Below are 21,683 nucleotides of genomic sequence, written 5' to 3' on the forward strand. Positions count from 1 at the left end.
TTTACAGTAGAATAGTAAACAACGCTGTATTTCTAAAACTATCGGCCTGTCGAATCGCACAGTTCTCGTCTGCGTTTATAGAAACATTGCTATCTCACTGCGGTAACATCATGCGATTTGGCAAGTTTATATTACTCTCGACGATAATGAACGTGCAACTCTGTTATTAGAAACATAAAACTGCCTAAATGCACAATATCAGCGCTACGATACTGTAACAATACCGCATCCAGTAAATATTGATACTGTGGAAATTTTCCTGTAATACGAATATCGTTGATGCAAGTACTCAAGAGTTGTCTGTAAATAAAGAGATAGAAGTAGCATTAATGAAGTCCTTAAACGGTATTTATTATTAGTCCTAATCGGATTTGCGATCGTTTTATATAATAACAACACTTACGTCGATCACACATTTCATATTTGATTCGATTGTAAGCGGATTTCGGATTACTTGATCTCTATTTGCACGAGCGCGTTTCCAATTAAATCAATCTTCCTCGATTCCAGCGGTGAATTTTGTTTCGCTCAGCCGATACCGATTGACAGTTGTCAGCAGCGTAAAAATGGTCGGAAATCGTGATCGAAAATTATACGAGTACACTTGGCAAGGCTTTTAACCGATCGTTCTTCGCTCGTCGAAAATAAATTATTCGCAGTCGAAAAGAAGTTGGAAACGAGACTCTTTCGTACAGTAACGTTACCGCAACACGTGAGAGGGATTCAAGGATCGACGATACACCAGAGACTGGAAACGTTATAAGAGCGCGCTGTCTGCATCGAGAACGTGAAAAAAAGCGACTAAGAGAAAAAGCTTACATTGAAGAAACTAAGCAGAATTCAATAACAACTTACCTTCCAGCCAGCGGCGACCGCGATGTTCCTTTCGAGCGATTCTTCTGTGAAACTTTGGTCGCTGCGAGGGAATTCCTGTTACGTAACCTGGCGAAGAGTTGCACCGTACTTTCGAATAGGGAAAGGTGAACCGGAATTAATCGCGAAAAACGATGTTCATTGCCGTTCCTTGAAATTTTTCGTCGATAAAACGCGGAAAAACGTTTATTTGAGAAGATTAGCATTCCGGTTTGAGGAGCAAAAGCAAAAACCAGGGAAAGGATAAAAGTCAAAGCGCTGAGTATTTATTGAAAACGAATCGCTATGTACAAACGTATTAAATACACGTGTGTGACATTTATACAGGGAAAAGTGGAAGGGATTTCGAGTGTTAAACCACGCACAATAGTCAATACGCCCACTGATAAACGATAGATAACTGGCCCTACAACGTACGGCCGTGAGCAGCCAACGCTTATTTGCAACCCATTCACCCGTTTATATTTGCACGTGGAGATTGGTAGACGTGCTCGTGTTCCGCGAATCCACGAATTTCGCGACGTTTATTTGTCTAAACGAGACGCGCTACCATTTCTCCGCCTTCATCGCTGAATTTCGATCGATAGCGGTAAACCAGAGAAATTGCACCGTTTTTTCCTGAAATTTTTAACCAGCATTTCCAAATGGAAAAGTTTACGATTAACTACATTGCCATACAGACATTTTATTACGTGCCATTTTGTTTGTCTGATAGCTAACTATTCTGTTGCGGTAAATATTTCTCAATTAGTTCCAATTGTTGCTATTTGTCAGACAGTTATAATTGCTTTCGATTTGTATATATTAAGTTGGTCGGAAAGTTCTACTATGTTTAATTATTATCATTATTATTATTTTGATAGAATAGAAGTCGATTGTTCTAATTAAAATTTCTATTAATTATTCTTGGATATTAATAATATTCATTATTATTTACGATAGTCATCTAAATGTTTGGCAATTTATTCCGTCGCTGTTGAATATTTCATTGTCATTATTAAAATATTCTTTCAGTGTTTCTATAGGCTGATTCTGAATATTCGACACCTTTCCATCACAACGTTTTACGAAGATCGATCAATCGAACCAAAAAGCTTGTGAAATCTCCACTACGAAATTTCGTATCTGATACTAATACGAAACATATCGACTAAGATACACTTTGTTATAAAATAACTTATACATCAAATTTCCAATTGCAACTAATTTCTCCAGTAATATTTAATACGTATTTTGAAAAATAAATAAATATATTATTTTCCCGCATTGAGCGTTTTTTAATCAGGTTTTACGTTTCATTTTCATTGTACCAAATTGTTGTAACCATATAAAGGTACTACTATACGACGATATGATTTGACATACTTGGATCTAATTAATCACTAGATAAATGATTCAATAAATATAATGGCGCAAATACTTTTTGTAGCCACGATACATTCGTGAAAAGCCACAAACAAGGTCTTGAATGTAAAAGTAGTAAAATCTGGCTGCAGAACTTTCCAAACAACCTAATACATAAAACAAAATATATGTATTTCGCCAGCACGCATATCGTGCATCTTAAGAAGATGAAACTCACCAAACTGTTTCACAAATAAAGTCCACCTCTTTGAATCTTGAAGGAACAGTGAAGGAAAAGAGAAAAAATATTTTTATATAATGTTTCTCGCTATTTATCAAAACTCGCAATTTATGAGACACGTTGAGGAGATATTGATTCGATGTTGCGTCTCTATCAGAATTGGAAAAACGAAAATTCACGCGCGGCCGATAGAAAGGGAGAAAAAGCGCGATCGTGTTTCATAACGAAGGTAGCGGATATTAAATTCTATCGGCAAACGTGGAATTCCCGTGTACGCGGCACTTCCGTGTTCCGACTTTTGTTTGCGACTCGCGGACCAACAACGAAAACCGAGCGCTTCTATTGCGTAAATACACGCGAAAAACAAAGCTCGTTTGCAAAGGAGAGACGGGGCCTGATTTCGAACAGTGAGAGTAACCGTTTCTATTGGGAAACGTATGAGGATCTTCCACGAAAAATAAAAATTTTCCATTTGTTTTTCATCATAAAATTGGACTCTACTTGTGTAAATTCCATCCCTCGGGAATTTCAGGTAACGTCTAATTAATTGAACTCCTGCTCAGCAAGCTTTATTATCTAAACGAGACATCGTAGGTAGTGAGGAAAATCATTGAATTTTCATTATACGAACCGTTCAGACAAATGGACTTTCATCGTAAAACAGAAAGCTAGATGAAAATTCATTTCCCATTTTTTCAACTATATTCAACACGGAATATTTTACTGAATTTATAATGTAAATTTTTAATCCAAATGATTATTTTCTTTATCTCCATAGATTTCGTGAGGACAAGGCTGTCTAAAGTATAAATATAATTATGAGCTTATTAATATAACTTATATTAAATTGTATGTATATTTTAAATTTTTTGGATCTTTTGGGACAGACATTAATTTCGAGTTCTTGGCCCATGGTTTATTTCTTTCAGTGTCTATGAAAAATCCAAATTTTTTGCGATATTGTTACGGGTGTTCGAATGAATCCTAGATCTTCCATGATGCAGCAACAAACGGAATGAACTTCATAATAAAATAGTACAGCAAAATAGTACACATCCAGAGTGCACTAATAATTTTTACCGCGCGCCGCGTTATGTCTCGGTTGAAATAAAAACGGAGGCGATAAACTATATGGCCGAGGCTGGCACGCGAATGGTCGAGTCCCACATTTTATGCTCGAAGGAGTCGAACATAGCGACGATGAAACGTTAAAACCGGCCTGTGGTCCCGGCCCCGTCGCTTTTGAAATATAAGAACGCACCGCGAGAACAATTAATGGAACGATTTCGGTGTCTCCTTTTCTTCTATTTTTTTTTTCTTTTTATCAATGGAATACTGGTCGTGCCATATTTGCGTATCCGAGATTTTGTTATTACAAACTGTACAAAGTATCTCCTTCCTATGTCATACGATATCATATCGCTACAATGGAAACGATTAATTCAATGAATTCTCTTCGTCGCTTAATCTTCAACGATTTTTTCGATATATATATATATATATATTTATATTTATATTTATTTATAGGTGTATCTCTCTCTGTGTAATACTCTCGACCATTCTCTCACACTTTCGCTCTTTCAGCCTTTTTTTTTTCATACGACAGAAATTCTTCCTACAAACAGAAACGATTAAACTAATAGTATCACAAAGAGATATGTAGGATTTCGAAATATTAATAAAGTAATGAAAATTCTTCTCGTTACCGTGTCACGTTACTTCCGTTCGATTCACAATTCGAACATTTTCAAGCTGATATGCATTTCTTCCTGTTCCCCGGACAGAATAAACGTTATCTCGTCGAAACGGACGATATGTCAATGATACGTGATATTCAATCCTTAATTAATAATATTCACTCTATCGGATAATCGATAATTTCAATTTTGATAATTAATCGCGCGAAAGGAGTCCGGTTTTTCTCTGCTCTATTGATTGAACGCAAATCGAATAGGAAGCGTCATAAATTCAAATAAATTCGAATAAACGAGGAATTAACGATGAAAGAAGATCGGGCTGAAATGAAGAAGATAATGGTCGCGTTGGTAATTGAAGAAAAAAGAGAAGAAACTGCTGAAATTCACTCGATCTCTAATTCTATCCTTTTTTTTCTTCGTTCTATTTTTTCCAAACATACGCGCGACTGGGCGAAAAATTCTTATAATCTTTGTTCTTTCAATTTGTAGGAAGTTTTCACTGTGCGCACGTGTCGCCTATATCGTTCGTTCGATCGCACAGAAGACGATCCACAAAGTCGAATTAAAATTTCCCACTGATAATAATTCGTTAAGCTCATCAAAGTGGATATGTACATCGATTCCTTTTAGCCACGGGACTCTCTCGTGTTCTGTACGATCGATCGCGATTTCCTTCTCCTTTTCATTTCTTCACGCTTTTTCGTCCCTTTATTGTTACTCAATTATTTTTTCCTTCAGATCGTAACGCTATTCTCGATCAGACGTTTCAACGAATTGAACGCAAATTTCGATCGTTTCTCGTCGTGTCGAAGGGAAAGGATTCGTACGAGATTTCGCATACAGGTTCCCCTAATACAATGGCAGTATTTACTTAGTGTCGTCGACCTTAATTTTAGATTATATTATAAAGTACCAACGTCGTGTCATAGACAATATCATAGACTTTTTCATATTCAAAATGAAACCACTCTCGCTTAATTTCAGGCAGCGACGGTCGTGTAGCTCTATAGAAAGACCATTTATCGATATTTGTCGTAACTTTTCTGTTTGAATAAACGTTTGAAGAACCTGCGCAGCGTAAAATATAACAATTATTGTGTATTATTCTTCGTATATATCGCGCTCCTTTTGCATATGGAAAGATAACAAATAATAGTGCTGGATCGACGGTCTCTTTATCGAACCACTTTCAGTCGCGTGCACATTTATCACTTACATTTCCTACGGCGATTTATATTTTACAGACCACCAGAGTGACTGTTTTTAGCTGAGTAACGTTATAAATTTTCAGAACAACGCGTCGATTTATCGTGCGATCTAGCGTCCCTTGTACGCCATCATTCTCCACCATTCATCCTCGTTTCTTTATTATTATCCTACTCTCTTTATTACCGTCTGCTATGTATTCTGTCCTACGAATTCGTTCTAACAATTATAAATTTCTCATTGTTCCGCATTGAACACGATTCATGTACCCGATAAACATTTACTCGTTACAAATACCTATATTTTCGTAATACGTTTCACTTCGTAAAAATCTTTGCTTGTTAAAAAAAAGCAAAGCAAAGAAAAGTCATAACAACAATAATTTCCCTTCCTTATATCTTTTCACGAGTCGTTCCATTTCTATTAAAGATAAATTAAGCATCTACATCTGCAACAACAATAGTCGATCTAACACACTACAAGGATCTTCGCAAATTAATTTTCTTAAGCGCGACACAGAATATGCCGTGTATTCAACACGCGATAGAGAATGGAAGAAAAAAGAAGCGAGAAGTCACATGATTGGCAACAAAACGCAAAATCGATGAACGATTATTCGTGCGAACTATTCTGTACCCTCGATCACGAGGCAAAAATTCGCTGTAAAAGACGAGCAAAAGTATATCCACCGGGTAAATGGACCGTGTCTATTCCTTCCTATAAACGTAACTTCAGGTCACGCGAGCTTCTCTCTCTCTCTCTCTCTCTCTCTCACTCTCTCTCATACACACCCTTATTCACCCCATATACGTTCCCTGGTCTGTAGAACGACGACACATTCGACTCGTGGTATCGCTAGTTTCGGTCCTCGGGACATCGAGCAAGCTTTGCGAATCGATAGGTCGAACGATGGCGGGAAACGACGCCGCGCGACCGCCGAGGGGAATGCAAGCTGCTTGAAAACGACGCTCACTAATAAATTTTACGCTATCGATTAAACCCTTTAACATCTCTTTACACGCTATATTTATTTTCATTTATATATTATATATATATATGAACTTTTTTTGTTTCTTTATACTTGCAACCTCTAGTGGTATTGTCAAACATTTATGCACTTCGGCTAAGCGCATCTTAAGCTTATTAGTAGTTTCAGGGAACTTAAACGTAAGCCAGCGGCTCAAGGAATTCCTTTTACCCCGTTCTTTACATCGTTCAGCCTCTCTCCTCTTAGACGAATCCAATCAGGGACTAATATATGTACTTAGATTATCTCTGCGTGTATTTAGTATCGTCTGCCATCGAACACGATCGATAATTTTATGGCCTGGAGCTGCCCACAAAAATTCTCTAGAAAAATTCACGCGTAATCCCCGGCTCCTCTTTCGTCGGTGACGTTAAATGAAATCTTATGAAAGAAGGATCGCGTGTACATTCAACCGTGTTTTCTCTTCTGTCGATTTTTACCCTGGCTTCCACCAGGTTCGTGTTTAAATACGGTTAACGAACTAGGAACAGTTTTTCTAGTGTCGTCTATAGTGTTGGGATTCGTCTTCGATTTATGTTATGCGATACACGATATGGTAGAATATCGTTCGATTATTGTATCCTCGGTTATTTAATACGATAAGAATTGTTACGGCGAAGACAGTAAGAAGCTATTGCTGATTTATCAAAATCGACGACCCGCTGTTCAACGTTTCGGAGTTTGAGCGACCCTTTTATTCCTTTTTGTAACTTCTAGACACGAAATGGTTACGGGGAGCGTTCGAGAGGGTAGAAATCGTGTTTCTCGGCCAGATAGAAACACATACGGGCAAGAGGCACGTGGAAGAGTTTCCGGAAATGATTCGCCACGGTGGAAACGTTTGTTGTATCTTCGCGATTTTCCAAAGTCCGAGCCACGTGTATTCTGAACGTGACATGAGTGCCGTTGCGGCGGGTGTCATAAGCTTGTTTGCTGACAGTATCAATTTCAGAACGGCGTGTGTGCGATTTATTGAACGTGCTTTCCGCCCACTGGCCCGCGCTAGAAACGTTCCATTTCGTATCGGATGTCGCGGCTGGAGATCCATCCTCCAGATGATTTCACGCAGGTGAGTATATTCGTTTATTGTGCTTTACGTAGTTATATGCATAATTATAGTCTCATATTCCTCCACCAAATAAAATTGACAAAAATATAGAAATATTTTTTCTTAAATTATAACGATTTTCTTATAATAAAAGTTAGACCATTCCGTAAATATTAATGACAGAACATGTTGATAACGAATCGATATTTTAAAGGTGATCAAGTAGTATGAATCAAGCTTTCACTATGTGTAATCGTACAGTCTTTAAATTCATTTGAATAATTAGTAAAAAAAAAAAAAATGAAGAATTGATCACGAATCACATGATCACCATCAGACATTTACCTTTGTTCCTGACGATTCGCCGTTTCGAACTAGATGGATTTTGACCTTGGTGTACTAACTTGGTCTGACTTGGTGTATCTTGGTCGTCGAAGGACAGTTCCACCAGTTTCCGTTCAGCTCGCCGATCATAGAAAGCCGGATAAGATTCCAGCCTTCTAGTTCTCTGTATCAGGTGTCGTTCGAGTCGACGTGCTTGTAACCGAGATTTTTCCGCTGGAGGAACATGTGGATTTCCCGGAAGTTCGGTCTGTCCACGTCGTTCCTATGCCAGCACTCGCGCATCAGCTCGTAGATGTCCTTGGGACAATTCTTTGGTAATGGTAGAATAATCTGCGAAAAATATTGTTCGTCCAATCGAATCTATTGTCAAGCAAAAGAATATTTCGAGATCTAGATTAATCTCATTTCAAATTTACTTAGATTAGTAATTAAATAGTTAAAAATTAGTAATTGCAAGTTAAATAATTAAATTATTTACTTTGATTTAAGATTACTTTGATTACCTTTCATTACTTCTATAATTAGTTCTTACTTTAATTACTTCTTTAATTAATAGTTAAAATGTTATTGTTTGGAAATTGAGGTTTGTGGTATACCGTACCAATAAATTTCAATTTTTTAAACAGAAATAATTGTTCAGAGGAGGAAAGTTAATCGAGAGGTTGAGAACAAATGACGATAAAAGATTTAGAGGGTATTTAGATCGAAGATACTCGCTAGATTCATTAGTTTGCGTATGTTAACATAACGCGAGGGAAACATCGAAAGGTACTTACCCTTCTATCGTCCTCTTGGTAAAAATAAGTCGCATTCTCGACGATGCGATGATCAGACAGCTCCTCGAACGGTTGTTCCCTCGCGAAGGTTAAGATTTCCCAAAGTGTCACTGCGAAAGACCAAACGTCGCTCTTCGACGTATGTCTTCCCTGAATTCATTCAAAATTATATAATCATAATCACATATAGGTAATCCAAAAAAATAGAATCAATCTCCATAGTGATTAAAATAGGGGATTATAAATTTTAAATCATTCTAAATTCGCTCAAAGGATTATCGTTTTTTTTACGCGATAATCGAATGTGTTTCCAAACAATGTATCGAAAATTGGGATATATTTTATCCTATTACACGAACAGTTTCGCTCTAAACAATGACGTAACGATGGTGACCAAAAAAAAAAAGAAAAATGAAATCCGATTTTCGAAAAACAAAATTGAACAAAGATTGATTTCGTTTTTAACTGACTGTAATCCATTGAGGGAACTGAAAAAAATATATTGTAACGTAACATGGGAGATTTTCTCGACAAGCTTGTCCTGTAAATGCCATTCGAAGTAGAAATCTATTTACGGGGTGGTAAGCACGGCAGGTGGTATCGTTGCTTGACGAGAAATTACTCCAACTTGAGTGCTTTAGTTACGTAATTTCATGGTACTACTCTGTCTTAGCCCACGTTGTAGTGCGCCACGAACAAGTTTACGGAACACGCATGTACCAGAAACCTGTGACTCTTAAGCCGACGTGCGTGCACGTTGCAAGTTATGATAAATTCAACGTGATCGTTAAAGCAATCGTTACGCCAATTAATTCAACGCCGTAATTAGCCATTACGGCAAAGTAATTAAGAGTTTAAATGAAAATCGAATTGTCCGACAAATCAACAAGAGCTTAATTTTTCATCGAAGCTTCGTTATCTCGACGGCTTGCATACAATAAAATCTGTCGGCGAATATTTTTATCGGGATAATATTATTATCCCGATTTTATTATTATTAACCCGATTATATTTATCAATAAGTATACGACGAACAAGAGAGGAATACAGTACTAACATCTTTATACTTCAAGTTGCATAGGCGAAACATACTGTAATAATCTATTTATTGCAGAAACTGTAAACATATTTATTTTCAGTGAAACTGACGTTAATTTTAGAACTTTCTTATAGCGTTATATCTTCCTTATGAAAGAATAATAGATAACCATATAATAAATTAAAGAATAACAAAGAATAATAAAATAACAATAATATATTAATAGACTGCACGTGTTTATGGAGATTTATATCTTTATGAACTCAAGAAATGGAACACACAGAAATAGTATCCGAATAAGGATACAAAATAACATTTTCTATAAACGTCGAAACATTCGCAGTCAAACCACTAATAATTGATAACAAAAGATATTTCCATATAATCCAAAAGAATATTCTTTTTACACTGAAAGGTTAAAGAGAGTCATTGTTTAACCGCGATAGTGTTTGCTCTAAAAGGTATTATCCTCTCTGGGTTAACCTATTCTTTTTACTCGAAACGCTAGACTCTTAGCGAATGGAAGAGCGTTTCCCCTGCACCGCCACGCATTAACTTTAATGTCGCCAGTTCGAGAGAGAGTCGAGGTTGAATGTCGTAAAGTTTACGGGAGCCAATCGCGGGACATTAGTTCGCGCTGGCGTTCAACTTAATAAAGTCGAACGTTAAATCATTAAATCGACGCTAATTCCGTATAATTCTTGGGGAGATATTTGGCACGCACGCGAGCGCGCATTGCCACGGAACCATGGCCATGGGCTCGTTTCATTAACACGGGTACAATGGCGCAGGATGGATAAACGATGGCAATAATGAAACATTAACGACGCAGTCAATTCGAAATGACTACGTGAACGAGCGGCAAAATACTATATCGCCCGCTCGTTTCCCATTTAGTCGAATTACCATTTAGCTATCAATTTGCTTCTGCACGGATTTCATTCATACGCGATTTCCGATGCTAATGGGTCCGCGATGATGGGTCGATCGAAGCTTCGATCTCAGCCACTTCCACGAATAGAATCTACAAGATGAATGTCCTTACTATCAGAATTATTGGAATTTTGGCTTCCAGATAGGTTTTCGTACGTAAATTACATTTACTAATATTCGATTGATAGTTCCGTCACCAGTATTGTTCGTGTATTTGGAATTTTAATTATTACAGGTTTTCAACTTATTGGAATATATTCCATAAATTACTGATAGTTGAAATATACATTTTAGTCGTCAAGGTAACGGGAGGAACCAGGGAAAGTTCTATCAAAATTAACTTGTGATTTGTAATTATCGCTCGAAATAGAAATTTAAATACATCGTTTACAGTGCTTCAAAGTACAAGATATGCGAATTTATCCTTCATAAAATACAATTCGTTAAATTTGCAAGTAAACATTTATCTATTTATATCGTTGTCACTATATATTTAAATAGGATTGTTTAATTAACAATGAATAAATACTATTTCTCAAAAATTACGCAATTAAACTTTACAGTACTAATGAATAAATTCTTAAAATGGTTAAAATGATATCTCATCATGCAAAAATAACGTAACACGCTAAAAACAAGAAAAAGATCAAGGCGTATTAAGTTTAACGTTACCCGCTATCATTTAATTAAAGCACGGAGGCTTGTCATTATAGAGAAACTAACATTAGCAGTTACAGCTGCGATGCATCCAATTAACACGAAACTCGCGTCTCCCCAAATATTCCTGATCCCAATTACCTCTGTAAGACAGAGAGCGAGCGGCTCATCGTGTGTCTGATCACGAACGTGCTTATTCCACTTGTCGCTCCAACACGAGTCTTTGCTTCTGCCTTTGCGAAACGCCCAAAAACTGCCACCAGAAGAATCACGCACCCCTAGTCACTTGAGAACGATACGAATTTTCAGAGATTCTCCAAGGGTAAACATCGACATCCTCCCCTTTTCGACCCCTCCATCAATCCAACAAACGATCACGAAATCGTTCAGAATTTTGACGGGGAACCGACGAATGAAACGAACGTGTTCCAATCGTTGGTTAAGCAGGAAATACATATTCGTTGGACATCGAAAACGAATTGGTGAAACGCGTTTTCTGGCCAGGACTTTTACGACGGTTTCACGATGACACGAGGCCCGGGAAAACAGCGAATAAGCCCGATTCGTTAATGCCACGCGACCGCAGACAGCTCTATCGGGCTGATGCTTCGCGGTTTCGCGGATCGACAGTTCGATATCGACGGCTACAAACGAGAAATTAAAAACAGGATACACGAGAATAAAATACGTCGGGCTTGGGCGAAAGCGCGAACGCTACCGTTCGTTACACTGATATACTGGCATACCGTTCGCTGCCAATAAATTCACCGTAACCGCGCGTCGCTACGCGGAATAACGTATTTTCGCGACTTCATTCCCAGCGTGCCTGTCCATGAATGCTAACCGGCTTGTATTACTTTTGAACAACGGTCGTTCGATAGTATGACGAATAAATTAAGAGAAAAACGTATACGGCCTCGCGTTCGAACGAAATTGTCACGTTTCTTTCATGAACTCAGATGTTTGGATATCAAACATTGACTTAATTTTACAAAATGTTCTCATTTATAAAACAGATAAAAGTCCTTGAGAAAAGCCTTTTATTGAAAGAAATCGAAAGACAAATTTCTTCGATTAGAATTGATGACGCATACGTATGGGACATTGGGTACATAGATATGAAATATCTGTGACGTACACGTTTGTAACATCTTAAAATCATAAAACATTTAAAAATTATTTTCGTTTTTCTATTGTTTTGTTCAGAAAGCTGTAATCTATTATATTTTATATCTATTACACTCTCAAGTAGATGATTGTATCATAATGCGCCAGTAAGTGGTAATTTTCTTTAAGCAGCAATACTTTATCTCTCGAAAATGTAACATACAAAAACGACTTTCGGATTATTTTTCTTTGTAAAGCTTATTCTTCGATTAAAGATTTCTTTCTCACATCTTGAATGTGATATTTATCATGGACAGCCTAATAGTTGTTCATCCTCTGGTTAAAAACGCGGAGTAAAAAGAAACATCGGTATAGTAGTTGGAAAAAATGCGCAGGCCGTTATTACGCTGTGCATCAAAAATTAAGTCAAAAAGCTCGACCACCGCAAACTAGACGTTGATGTTTACCCTGCTTCTTTTATCGAGCGTGCTAACCGCATACTGTGCACCGCGGCGGTTTGGGTACGCTTCAAAAATATCACGCATACTTTCAACGTTAGGAAACTTTTCCCTTTATGTCAGGGTACAAATATTTGTTATTGCTTACAATATAAGCACAGAGGAAAAAATGGGAACCCAGACAAAAAGAGATATAGTAATAAATATAACAAAGATCTTCATTTTCGCGTATGATGATACATCGGTTTTTTAATTCTTTAATTTTTTAATTTCCCTAAATATTTCCTAGTCGGTACTTCGAATTTCTCATACCAACAAATATTCGATGAAATTATACTGTTAAACAATAAAACTATCAAAGTACCATTAAAATGCGAACGTTCTAGGTTATTAGCTCCGTAATGTGACCTAATCTAACAGCTCCCGAACCCGCTTCGACTGCTTGAATCCACTTCGAGTTCCTCCGATCCGCATGGATCAGGCTGGATAGGTTTCTGAACAAGAAGGAGGGTTAAAACAGATCCCGCTGGATCGAGGCAGATTCGAAGTCGAAATGGGTCGAAGCACGTACAGAAGCCGCCATTAAACGGTAATCACTGTTGTTTCAACACGCCGCAACGGGGATCGTACGAATCTTTAAGGCAAATATTAGCGCAACAAAAATAGCCACAAAAAAAAAAACAGAAAAAATAAAAGAATGGAGAAAAAAATTGGAACTTTCATCGGCCGAAGCATGGAACGTGCGAGGCTTTGATTTCAACGCAGGGAAGAGAGCGAAAACAACCGGGAGAGGGTATTCGCGAAAGCCAAACCGAGTTTCATCGCGCGGATGCGTAGCTATAGTCCATTTAAATATCACTGACCGAGGCGGCACGAAATAAAACCACTCGATCGCGTTCGCTTTATTTTTTCCTCCCATGCTTCGGCGACAAAAATCGTTTACAATTTGCTGTGTGGCGTCTGTCACGATCAAACTTGATTCGTTTTCCCTCTCGTAACCGTGAGCTATTGAAAGCATTTTCGGAATTACGGAATTATACAGAGAAGGATACATAGAGAACCCACGATTTATTGCGTCGATATTTGGTTTAGGAAGCAACCGGAAAAAAGTAGCGAAGGATAAATCGACTTAATTAGAACGTACTGCAACTGTCCACCGTTGAGTCAATTGATCAAATACATTGACAAACATCGTATCAACTGTCTGTCACACGTAGTGGTGTCAGATAGACTAACACAATTATTCTCGAACATAAATAAATCTCTAACTTTGAAAATGAAACAGAAAAAACCTGATCCGTCAATCTGACCAATCAAAGTACAAAACTATGGGTGAGTACCTTTGCTACAAATCCAATACTCGGACCAATCGTTTCCCTATGATGTGAATTAATTGGTAATTAACGACTTACCATTAGCATAGATTCCCAGGCCATCCATCGAATCGGTAGAAGTGGTCGCCCTTCGACCCGGAAGTAGTCGGCTGCGTAGGCGTTTCTTCCGGAACCTAGGTCAGATACTTTCACCGTGTAACCACGACTCACCAAACAATTTCTGTAACACACCAATAAACCGATCCATCGTATATTCCACTTTCTTTCCAGTTTCTAGTTCGCCATTTTTTTCTATTACAACAGCTGGCACGCTAGTGGCTACAGCCGCTGATGGTTTTCAGCTGACCCACATTAGTGGTGCTAACTTTTTCAATATTCAGGATTTTAAATATTCGCTGGGCGAAAAAGTGGCCCGTTTTATTTCCCAGCTATTCGTTCTTTTGCTTTCTCAATCGACCATAGCGTTCCTCTAGACTTCCTATTCGAGCCAACGCTCTTTATCTGCGACAAAACCACCCCGCTATGTGAAAATACAGTAGACTTCAAGAGATAATCCGTCTTCGAGGCCGAGTGGATTATTCCAGTCTCTCCTATCCCGATACTCGAACACGTACACGAATATATTGCTGTGAATCGCGCTTCGAAGATTGTTTACGATCTCGGGGCTGGATCAACGCGATCCAAAAGAAGAATATGGTTTTCGCACGATCCATATGTGTTTGACCAGTGACTTGATCCATCTCGACAGAGAAAGTGGAAGTTTATATTTTGGGTGTAATTTTTCTCTTGTATGAGTTTACGTTTCGAGAACATATTTGAATAACAATTGTAGAACTTTTTGAAAAAAGAGTCTATAGATCCATAGTCAATATATCTACGTATAGATATCATGTGTACTTTTCTAGTCAAATATTCCGGTCTATTTTTGTAAATATGAAAAGAACGAAGTTCTTTGGGAGCCACTATAATTATCAACTGAAACATAGCTAGTATTGGAACGCTAAAATTAAAGCTTCCAGTGAAATTTATATAATTCATCGTTTTGTCTCATGGAGGACCCTTTTTTAGGAAGCATTTGACGTTCGTTCAATTATTTAAACATTGCTACTTTCTTCTCCATACGTTGTGTCATTCCCGACAAAATAATTTATCCAAGTAAGCTAGACATAAAATCACTAAATATTTCTGATACCAGCCAGGTACACGAAATACAAACCGCTATGTAAATAAACCAAAAGCACGGGTAGCTTCTGGCAACCATTAAATTTAACAAGAAACCACTAATGAGAATGTTTTCCCTTGTGACACGCACTGAATCAACGATGTGAACGGAACTTTGTACCATGTGTCATTATCCACTAATTACGGACCATAATTCATTGTTATCCGCTTAACAATTCCTTCCGATTCAACATACCTCCCTTCACCGATGACAGTCACTCATCGTTCTATTCTATTCGTTTCTTTCTTATATATCTTCCTTTTTTTATTTTACTAATTACTTAAGGGCTAATTAGCGTTTCCGATAACAGAAAAGAGAGAAAGGGGGGTTAAAGCGAGTGGAAAGCTGGAATGATAACTTGAGGCTCGAGGTAAAACCATTTTCATCGGAACGAAAATTCAAGGTAATCTTTCGAGTCGGTCTGTCGCGCATTTTCGCGCGTTCTTAAGCCTCGGCTGAGCGACGATGCACTCTAGAGGATCGTTTTCAAGAGGGACGTCGCTTTTAAACAGCTCGCTTCTACCGGAAGCGTGATTCTGTCGAACGCGACGATCGTTCAAAGTTTCACGCCGATTTCTACACGGAACTGGCCGCTTACCGCGACGAATCGAGCACAGAAGAGGTTTAGTAGCAGCTACTGAGGCGGCATTCAGTTCGCTTGTAACACGGAATAGCCGCAATCCTCGAGCTTTCACCGCATTCCCAAGGATATCTTTTCACACCATGGTTTAACACCGTAACGACCGTTTCAGCGTTTCGCTACAAGCTTTCTAATTAATCTTTTCATACTACAATGATTATTTGACGAAATATTCTTCATTTTTAATCGAGTCGCAACGTGGAGTCACATCAGGGAGGTTGATTTTCGATTAATCGCAAACGACCTGTGCTATCAATATTAATTTCTTCGCAAACGAATTTATTTGAGGTAATTAATTTTTGCTTTTATTGAGGAACATAATGAACGAATATGTTACTATCGAGCGTTAAGATTAATTATTGGTGAAAGGTTTTTGTACACCGTGAAATATTTATTTACGACGATTTTCTCTCTCGTATATCTTCTGGAATAATTGTTTAATTTGGAATCAAAGAGAAACTGAATGTACGTACACATATGGGTATGCCACAGAAGAGTAATAAGCGTCATTTTGTAAACAGAATTAAAAGAAAATTTTAAACACGTTGCAGCGTATCGTTTATATCAAAGCAAACGTTGACCATTTAGTGAATCGTTTAGTGAACACGAGACTTTATTTTAGTAAAAAATTCTAATGAGAGCGCAGAGAATTAACAAAATACAGAAAAATATATTTTTTCTGTCTATGATTTTTTTTCATTAGTTAGTCGCTTACCTAGTGTGTTCTCGCTGTTCAGAACTCGTTTCTATAAATCAACTGGCAATTAATTTCATCCGCCACAGGCCGCGCGCGCGTTTCGCGTTTATGCGACGGCCGCGCCGCGGGCCATTGTAATTAAAGTTTATGATTAGAGTTAATAATTCGAACACGTGACCCAGCTATCCTCCGGTCCACTCGTTCCCTTTTAACGGTTCTGCCACGCAGAATGTCCCATAGATCTGCCAGCACAACTGGAACCAGGTAATTTCCACATCGACGAAGCTTGAGAACCTTGGTTAGGAATTGGCGACGTTGTAACCAGGGAATTTAGTCCTTATAATGCGACTCGGAAGTAGCGACGTAATGCTTCGGCAGCGTTGAAAGAAAATTGGATATGTTTATTAACGTTAATTAAAGTATATGGTAATTATCCAATTTGTTATAGTCTATAAGACTATTCGTTGTAACTTATACAATAAAGATTCTTCTTTTGGTAGAATACATGTTCATCTTGAATCTTCGTTCATGATAAAAATTGTTTTTTTTTTAAATAACGATGCAGTTGTTGCTCTATATTGATTGTTGGAAGGCTATTTTTATTCGTGTAGAAGAGTTCTTTTATACTGCGGCAAAATTTCTAAGGAAATCATCGCTAATCACTGTATTTCGTAACATATCATCACAATATACGTTTCTATGATTTGGCCTCTTCTATAGTATTCTGGTATCTAATCGTAAGACACGCGACTCTTAGGTGAAGATCTCATTAACAAGTCCACACTTCAATTTTTGCCTGACTTTGCAAGAAAAATGTAACAGTTCAATGGAGTATACCGTAAAATAAGACGTTACTATTTCCGTTCTCGACGCTTTTATTCCTAAGAACTTTATCATTTCTGGGTATTTAGTTTCATCGATGACTTTTCTAATAGATTCTTAGATAAAACGTTTCCTCTTCTATTCCTTCCTCTCCCTATATTTTCCTAACGTTACATTACTATACAGATATTAATGGATTTAAAATTCATTTACTCGAAAATAATTAAAATAGAAACCTGCAAAAGCAATTACACTTAGTGGAAGCTCATTAACCAGCACAACAATATAAGTGTCCCGAACGCCCAGTGCATTAACAGTTACACGCTACATTTCCCATCGATCGTTATACCATTCCCCGAAACATGTGACAAAACTGTAGCGACAATTTTGCTAGAAATACCAAAGCACAGAAGTTACAGTTCGAACAGCATGCGCGATCGACCGGATGCCCAAACAAAAGTAGCGTTCCGTGGTCGAACGAACCGTCGACGGAGAAAACGCGTTTGCGTTCATGTGGCGAAACAGCAACGTGGCTGTACCATCGAACGTGGGAATGACTGATCGACAAAGTTCGGCTTAAAGTAATCTATGAGAAACTGTCTGTCGTTACCTTGTGGCGAGATCCCGATGCACGAAGTCCATTTCCTCGAGGTGTTTCATGCCGGATGCTATTTGCGTGGCCATGTAAACCAACGTGCCGAAACTGCAACACGAAGAACGAGACGGTTACGTTCAGAAGTTTCGCGGAGTGAAATTCTGCCTTCGTGTACGTGGTAGTCTACACGTTTAAACGTTCGTTCCGTACACAAAAGCGACTCGTTGGTATCGGCTCGCAATACCGCAAATGACGACGCTTTCGAAGCACAGACGAACGCGCGTCCACCATTTGCATTAACGACAAAAGCTGGCCAGATCGACCGCATTCCCTTCTGCATTCGTAGATATAAATTTGGTGTTCTTTTTGTTGGTCTTTCCCTTTTTTAGTGTTATTTCCTATTCAAGGCGAGTATTGTATACGAGTAGAACGTTCTTAACGTTTGCCCCTTTTCTATCCTTCTTTCTTTCTTTCCTATTTTTTTTTTTTCTTTTTTCTCCCCTTTTTAGTTAAAATGTTCTTCTGTCCCATTTTAAAGCTGACAAAACCGAAGTTCTATCGTTTTCTCTGTATCGACCTTGTCCTTTCTCATCCAAATTACAATACATACTTGTCATTATTTTGAAACAGCTTGTATAATATAACTTTTCCTAAAAGGCGAAAATGCAAAAATACTGAAGAGGACGCTTTAATTACAAGAATAGTAATATGGGAAGAGGATAAAATTAGGATTTATACGAAAGAATGTAAGCACACCCAAGAGTTTGGTGGAAGAAGTAATAGAAATAGAAAAATAGAAGAGTAAAAGATGTGTATCTGAGTTAGTTGTTAAATGATACTTGTTCTTTAGTTTCAGTTGTCTTACATTCTACTTTATACCTACCATTTCAACCAAAGATAGTCGAATAAAAATTCTCACAAAACTATCGATCCTTAGTAGCGTCATAATTCTCGGTTATCATAGCGACGAGTTTCTAACCAGCAAGAACGTACAACGACAGAGACGAATATATGTTTGTTCGTGCAACGTGCGTGAATTCTGTTTTCGGTTCACTTCCTCGCGCGCGCGATTTATTTTCGTTCATCGTACGGCATACGTAAATGGAAGCACGACTCGTCGAACGTATGCTGATTCGAACCGACGCAACGCGTGCTTTTTATCCTTCCTTTCCGACTTTCCAGAAACGTTTATCTCGTTAGAAATCAGGTGACGTACGAATGTATCAGACTGCGGACGAGTTATTTCGTTTTATCGGTGGCGAAATATTTGTCAGGGAGTCGTTCGGTACGCAAATTTCCAGCTGGTTGTAGATCGATACGGTTCCCCGCACTGGACGAAGACAAAGAGTGAACGAGCTCTATCGGTCGTTTCTCTTGCAGTGGCCACCGGAAACGAACGCACGGGAAAAACACGGTGCGCCGACAGCTGTCACGAGCACCGATGATCTTCTCTGTCGTTCGCCTCTCATTTTCAGCCGATTTCTCGTATTTCGAGCACTTTCCAAACGATCCGCGGATACGTCGCGTTTCCACGCGCAACTCCAACGCCATTCGAACTGACGTGCATACGCGTGCGGGGCTAAAAAGATGAAAAAGGTTGGTCTCATTGCGCGTCTCAACTCTCTCGTTAAATGGAACACCATTTTGTCGCCAGCAATGTGTCGATAGTGCCAATAGCAATCGATACCTCATTTTAACAGCATGCTTTAGTTTGTCGTAATTAAGGAAAAAACGTTATCCGAAGTTCGCTGGATACGTTTTACTATTTCTCTTACATTAGTAGTTAAATAACGTGTTCCCGTTAGTTAAAATGGTCTGTCCAGTAGTTTTTCATATTCTAAGATATGTTGAATATTTAAAGGTCACTGTGCCTCTTGACTTTCAAGTCAAGTTAGTTCATATTATACAGGTTGTTGCGAATTGATGGCTAAAAAATCAAAGAAATAAAGCCATTCATAAAATAATTCTTTGACAGCAAATAAACTCATACGAAATTAAAGTAATCGTATATCGTAGATAAAAGTTTCTTCGGTTCTAATATCAAGCACATCGTAGAATCATACTGAAAACGAAATACTTCACAAGGCTCTTTATAATCTTTTGATATTCATCGTGTCGATACTTTATAATCCTTTGATATTCATCGTACCAATATCTTACTGACGTATAAAACTAAATAAAGATACAAGCAAATAGCATTTTTAAGACTCTAATAGCGATCTTTACAGTGTATCCTGCCTCATTCTTAATAAGTACCATTTCTCCGACGAGACATTGTAATTAATTATACCTGAGGGTCTTAGCAGTGTGCACAGTAGACGTTTCAGCGATGTGGCTCTGCAGATATTGATTCAAATCCCCGTACTCGCCATTTTCCGATACGATGCACATGGGATCGTCTTCGAGGCTGGCGCCGAGTAGCCGCGCGACATTCCGATCGGCCAGCCGTGCCAGTCTTTTTGCTTCCTGTTGAAATTCTATCCTGGAAAATACATGGGACACTCGGAAGTAATATCTTTATAGTCGGCTGCCCTACCAACCAGACGGCTATTGAATACTGGCGGATATACTGGAAATAATGTGAGCACTCTATCTGCGAGTATCGCGTCGTTGTACCCGTAAGCTCTTCCTTTTTCTCTATCTTTCTCTTTTTCGTTCTATATATTTGGAGCGACGAAAAGGGACGAGCGATGGGAAAACAACGGCAAGAATAGAAGAGGGATTGTAGCTACGTAACACGGGCCCAGGGATAACGGCTACTGTTGAGATTATCGTTTCGAGAACACTCGCAAGTTCCATGTTTAACAGAGCTTGCTGCTTGTGTTTCAGCTGTCTAATATTTAGGATCTCGATAAGGGCTATGTTTCTGAACGTAACAACGTCGGAAGCAGGCTCGGTCGTGGGACGAACAACAGCGCACGAAGATCGATTTCATGGATTCGTATGTTATTTGCGTAAGGACGCGTTGTTATTCGTGAAGCGGCTGCATTTATACGATGTCAGGCGTAAAGTTGCAGCGTTGGTTTCAACGAATCCCGCCGGTTTCCTCAGGCAGTAATTGTGGCGGCCGTTAACCGGTGGAAACTCGACGTCGGCCCGTCCCACTGGCTTTTAATTAATAAATTTCACTATTTTGGCTAATTTCAAGCGACAAAGAAGTTGCACGGTTAACGCCATGGCAGGTCAACTCGCAAACAGGAAAATGCGTCTCTCTGGGGGTCAGAGAAGAACTTTTCAGTAGTAGGGAAGCGAATCGAAACTTTCTCGTCGACTGACGTATGCTGGATCGTAGTTTTTCGAAAATTCACACCGAATTTTTCTAATTAAAGTTTGAAACGATGAAAGACGGTGAAGAATATCTTAGAACTGTTTAGAGAAACGGAAAGTTTCAATGAAAACACGGCTTATCTTAAATGTTTCTTTTTGCTGGAAAATGAAATTGCCTGATCTTTTAAAGAAGATATAACAAATCCAATCGAAGATATCAGGCAATAGAAGACGTCACAGGTTTCTTTCTTGTCGCTTTTATCGGGAGGATTCTACCGTTTCTTGTGCTGGCGTGGATATCGGGCGGTCTGTCGCGCGAAAAAGGAATAAACCAGTACGATTGTACTTCCGGTGT

General features: G+C 38.5%; 1 protein-coding gene across 7 annotated transcripts in view; it reads right to left on the bottom strand.

Moving 5' to 3' along the window:
- Positions 1 to 1,115: 1,115 nt before the first annotated feature.
- Positions 1,116 to 21,683, bottom strand: part of LOC100745693 (discoidin domain-containing receptor 2) — a 224,952-nt gene continuing 204,384 nt past the window's right edge. For 5 of the 7 annotated variants that reach the window (XM_024366066.2, XM_033319603.1, XM_012382946.3 and 2 more), the window contains exons 16-20: positions 20,352 to 20,543; positions 18,077 to 18,169; positions 14,164 to 14,305; positions 8,558 to 8,707; positions 7,950 to 8,111 (exon numbers count right to left, since the gene is read on the bottom strand). In XM_024366066.2, the coding sequence (XP_024221834.1) occupies positions 7,950 to 8,111; positions 8,558 to 8,707; positions 14,164 to 14,305; positions 18,077 to 18,169; positions 20,352 to 20,543 (739 nt within the window). Of the gene's footprint in view, positions 8,112 to 8,557; positions 8,708 to 14,163; positions 14,306 to 18,076; positions 18,170 to 20,351; positions 20,544 to 21,683 lie in introns of all 7 variants that reach the window. The other 2 variants (XM_003487647.4, XM_033319604.1) reach the window with 1 other exon arrangement.

This window comes from Bombus impatiens, unplaced genomic scaffold (assembly GCF_000188095.3).
Source record: "Bombus impatiens unplaced genomic scaffold, BIMP_2.2 scf_0197, whole genome shotgun sequence".
Lineage (NCBI taxonomy): Eukaryota > Metazoa > Arthropoda > Insecta > Hymenoptera > Apidae > Bombus > Bombus impatiens.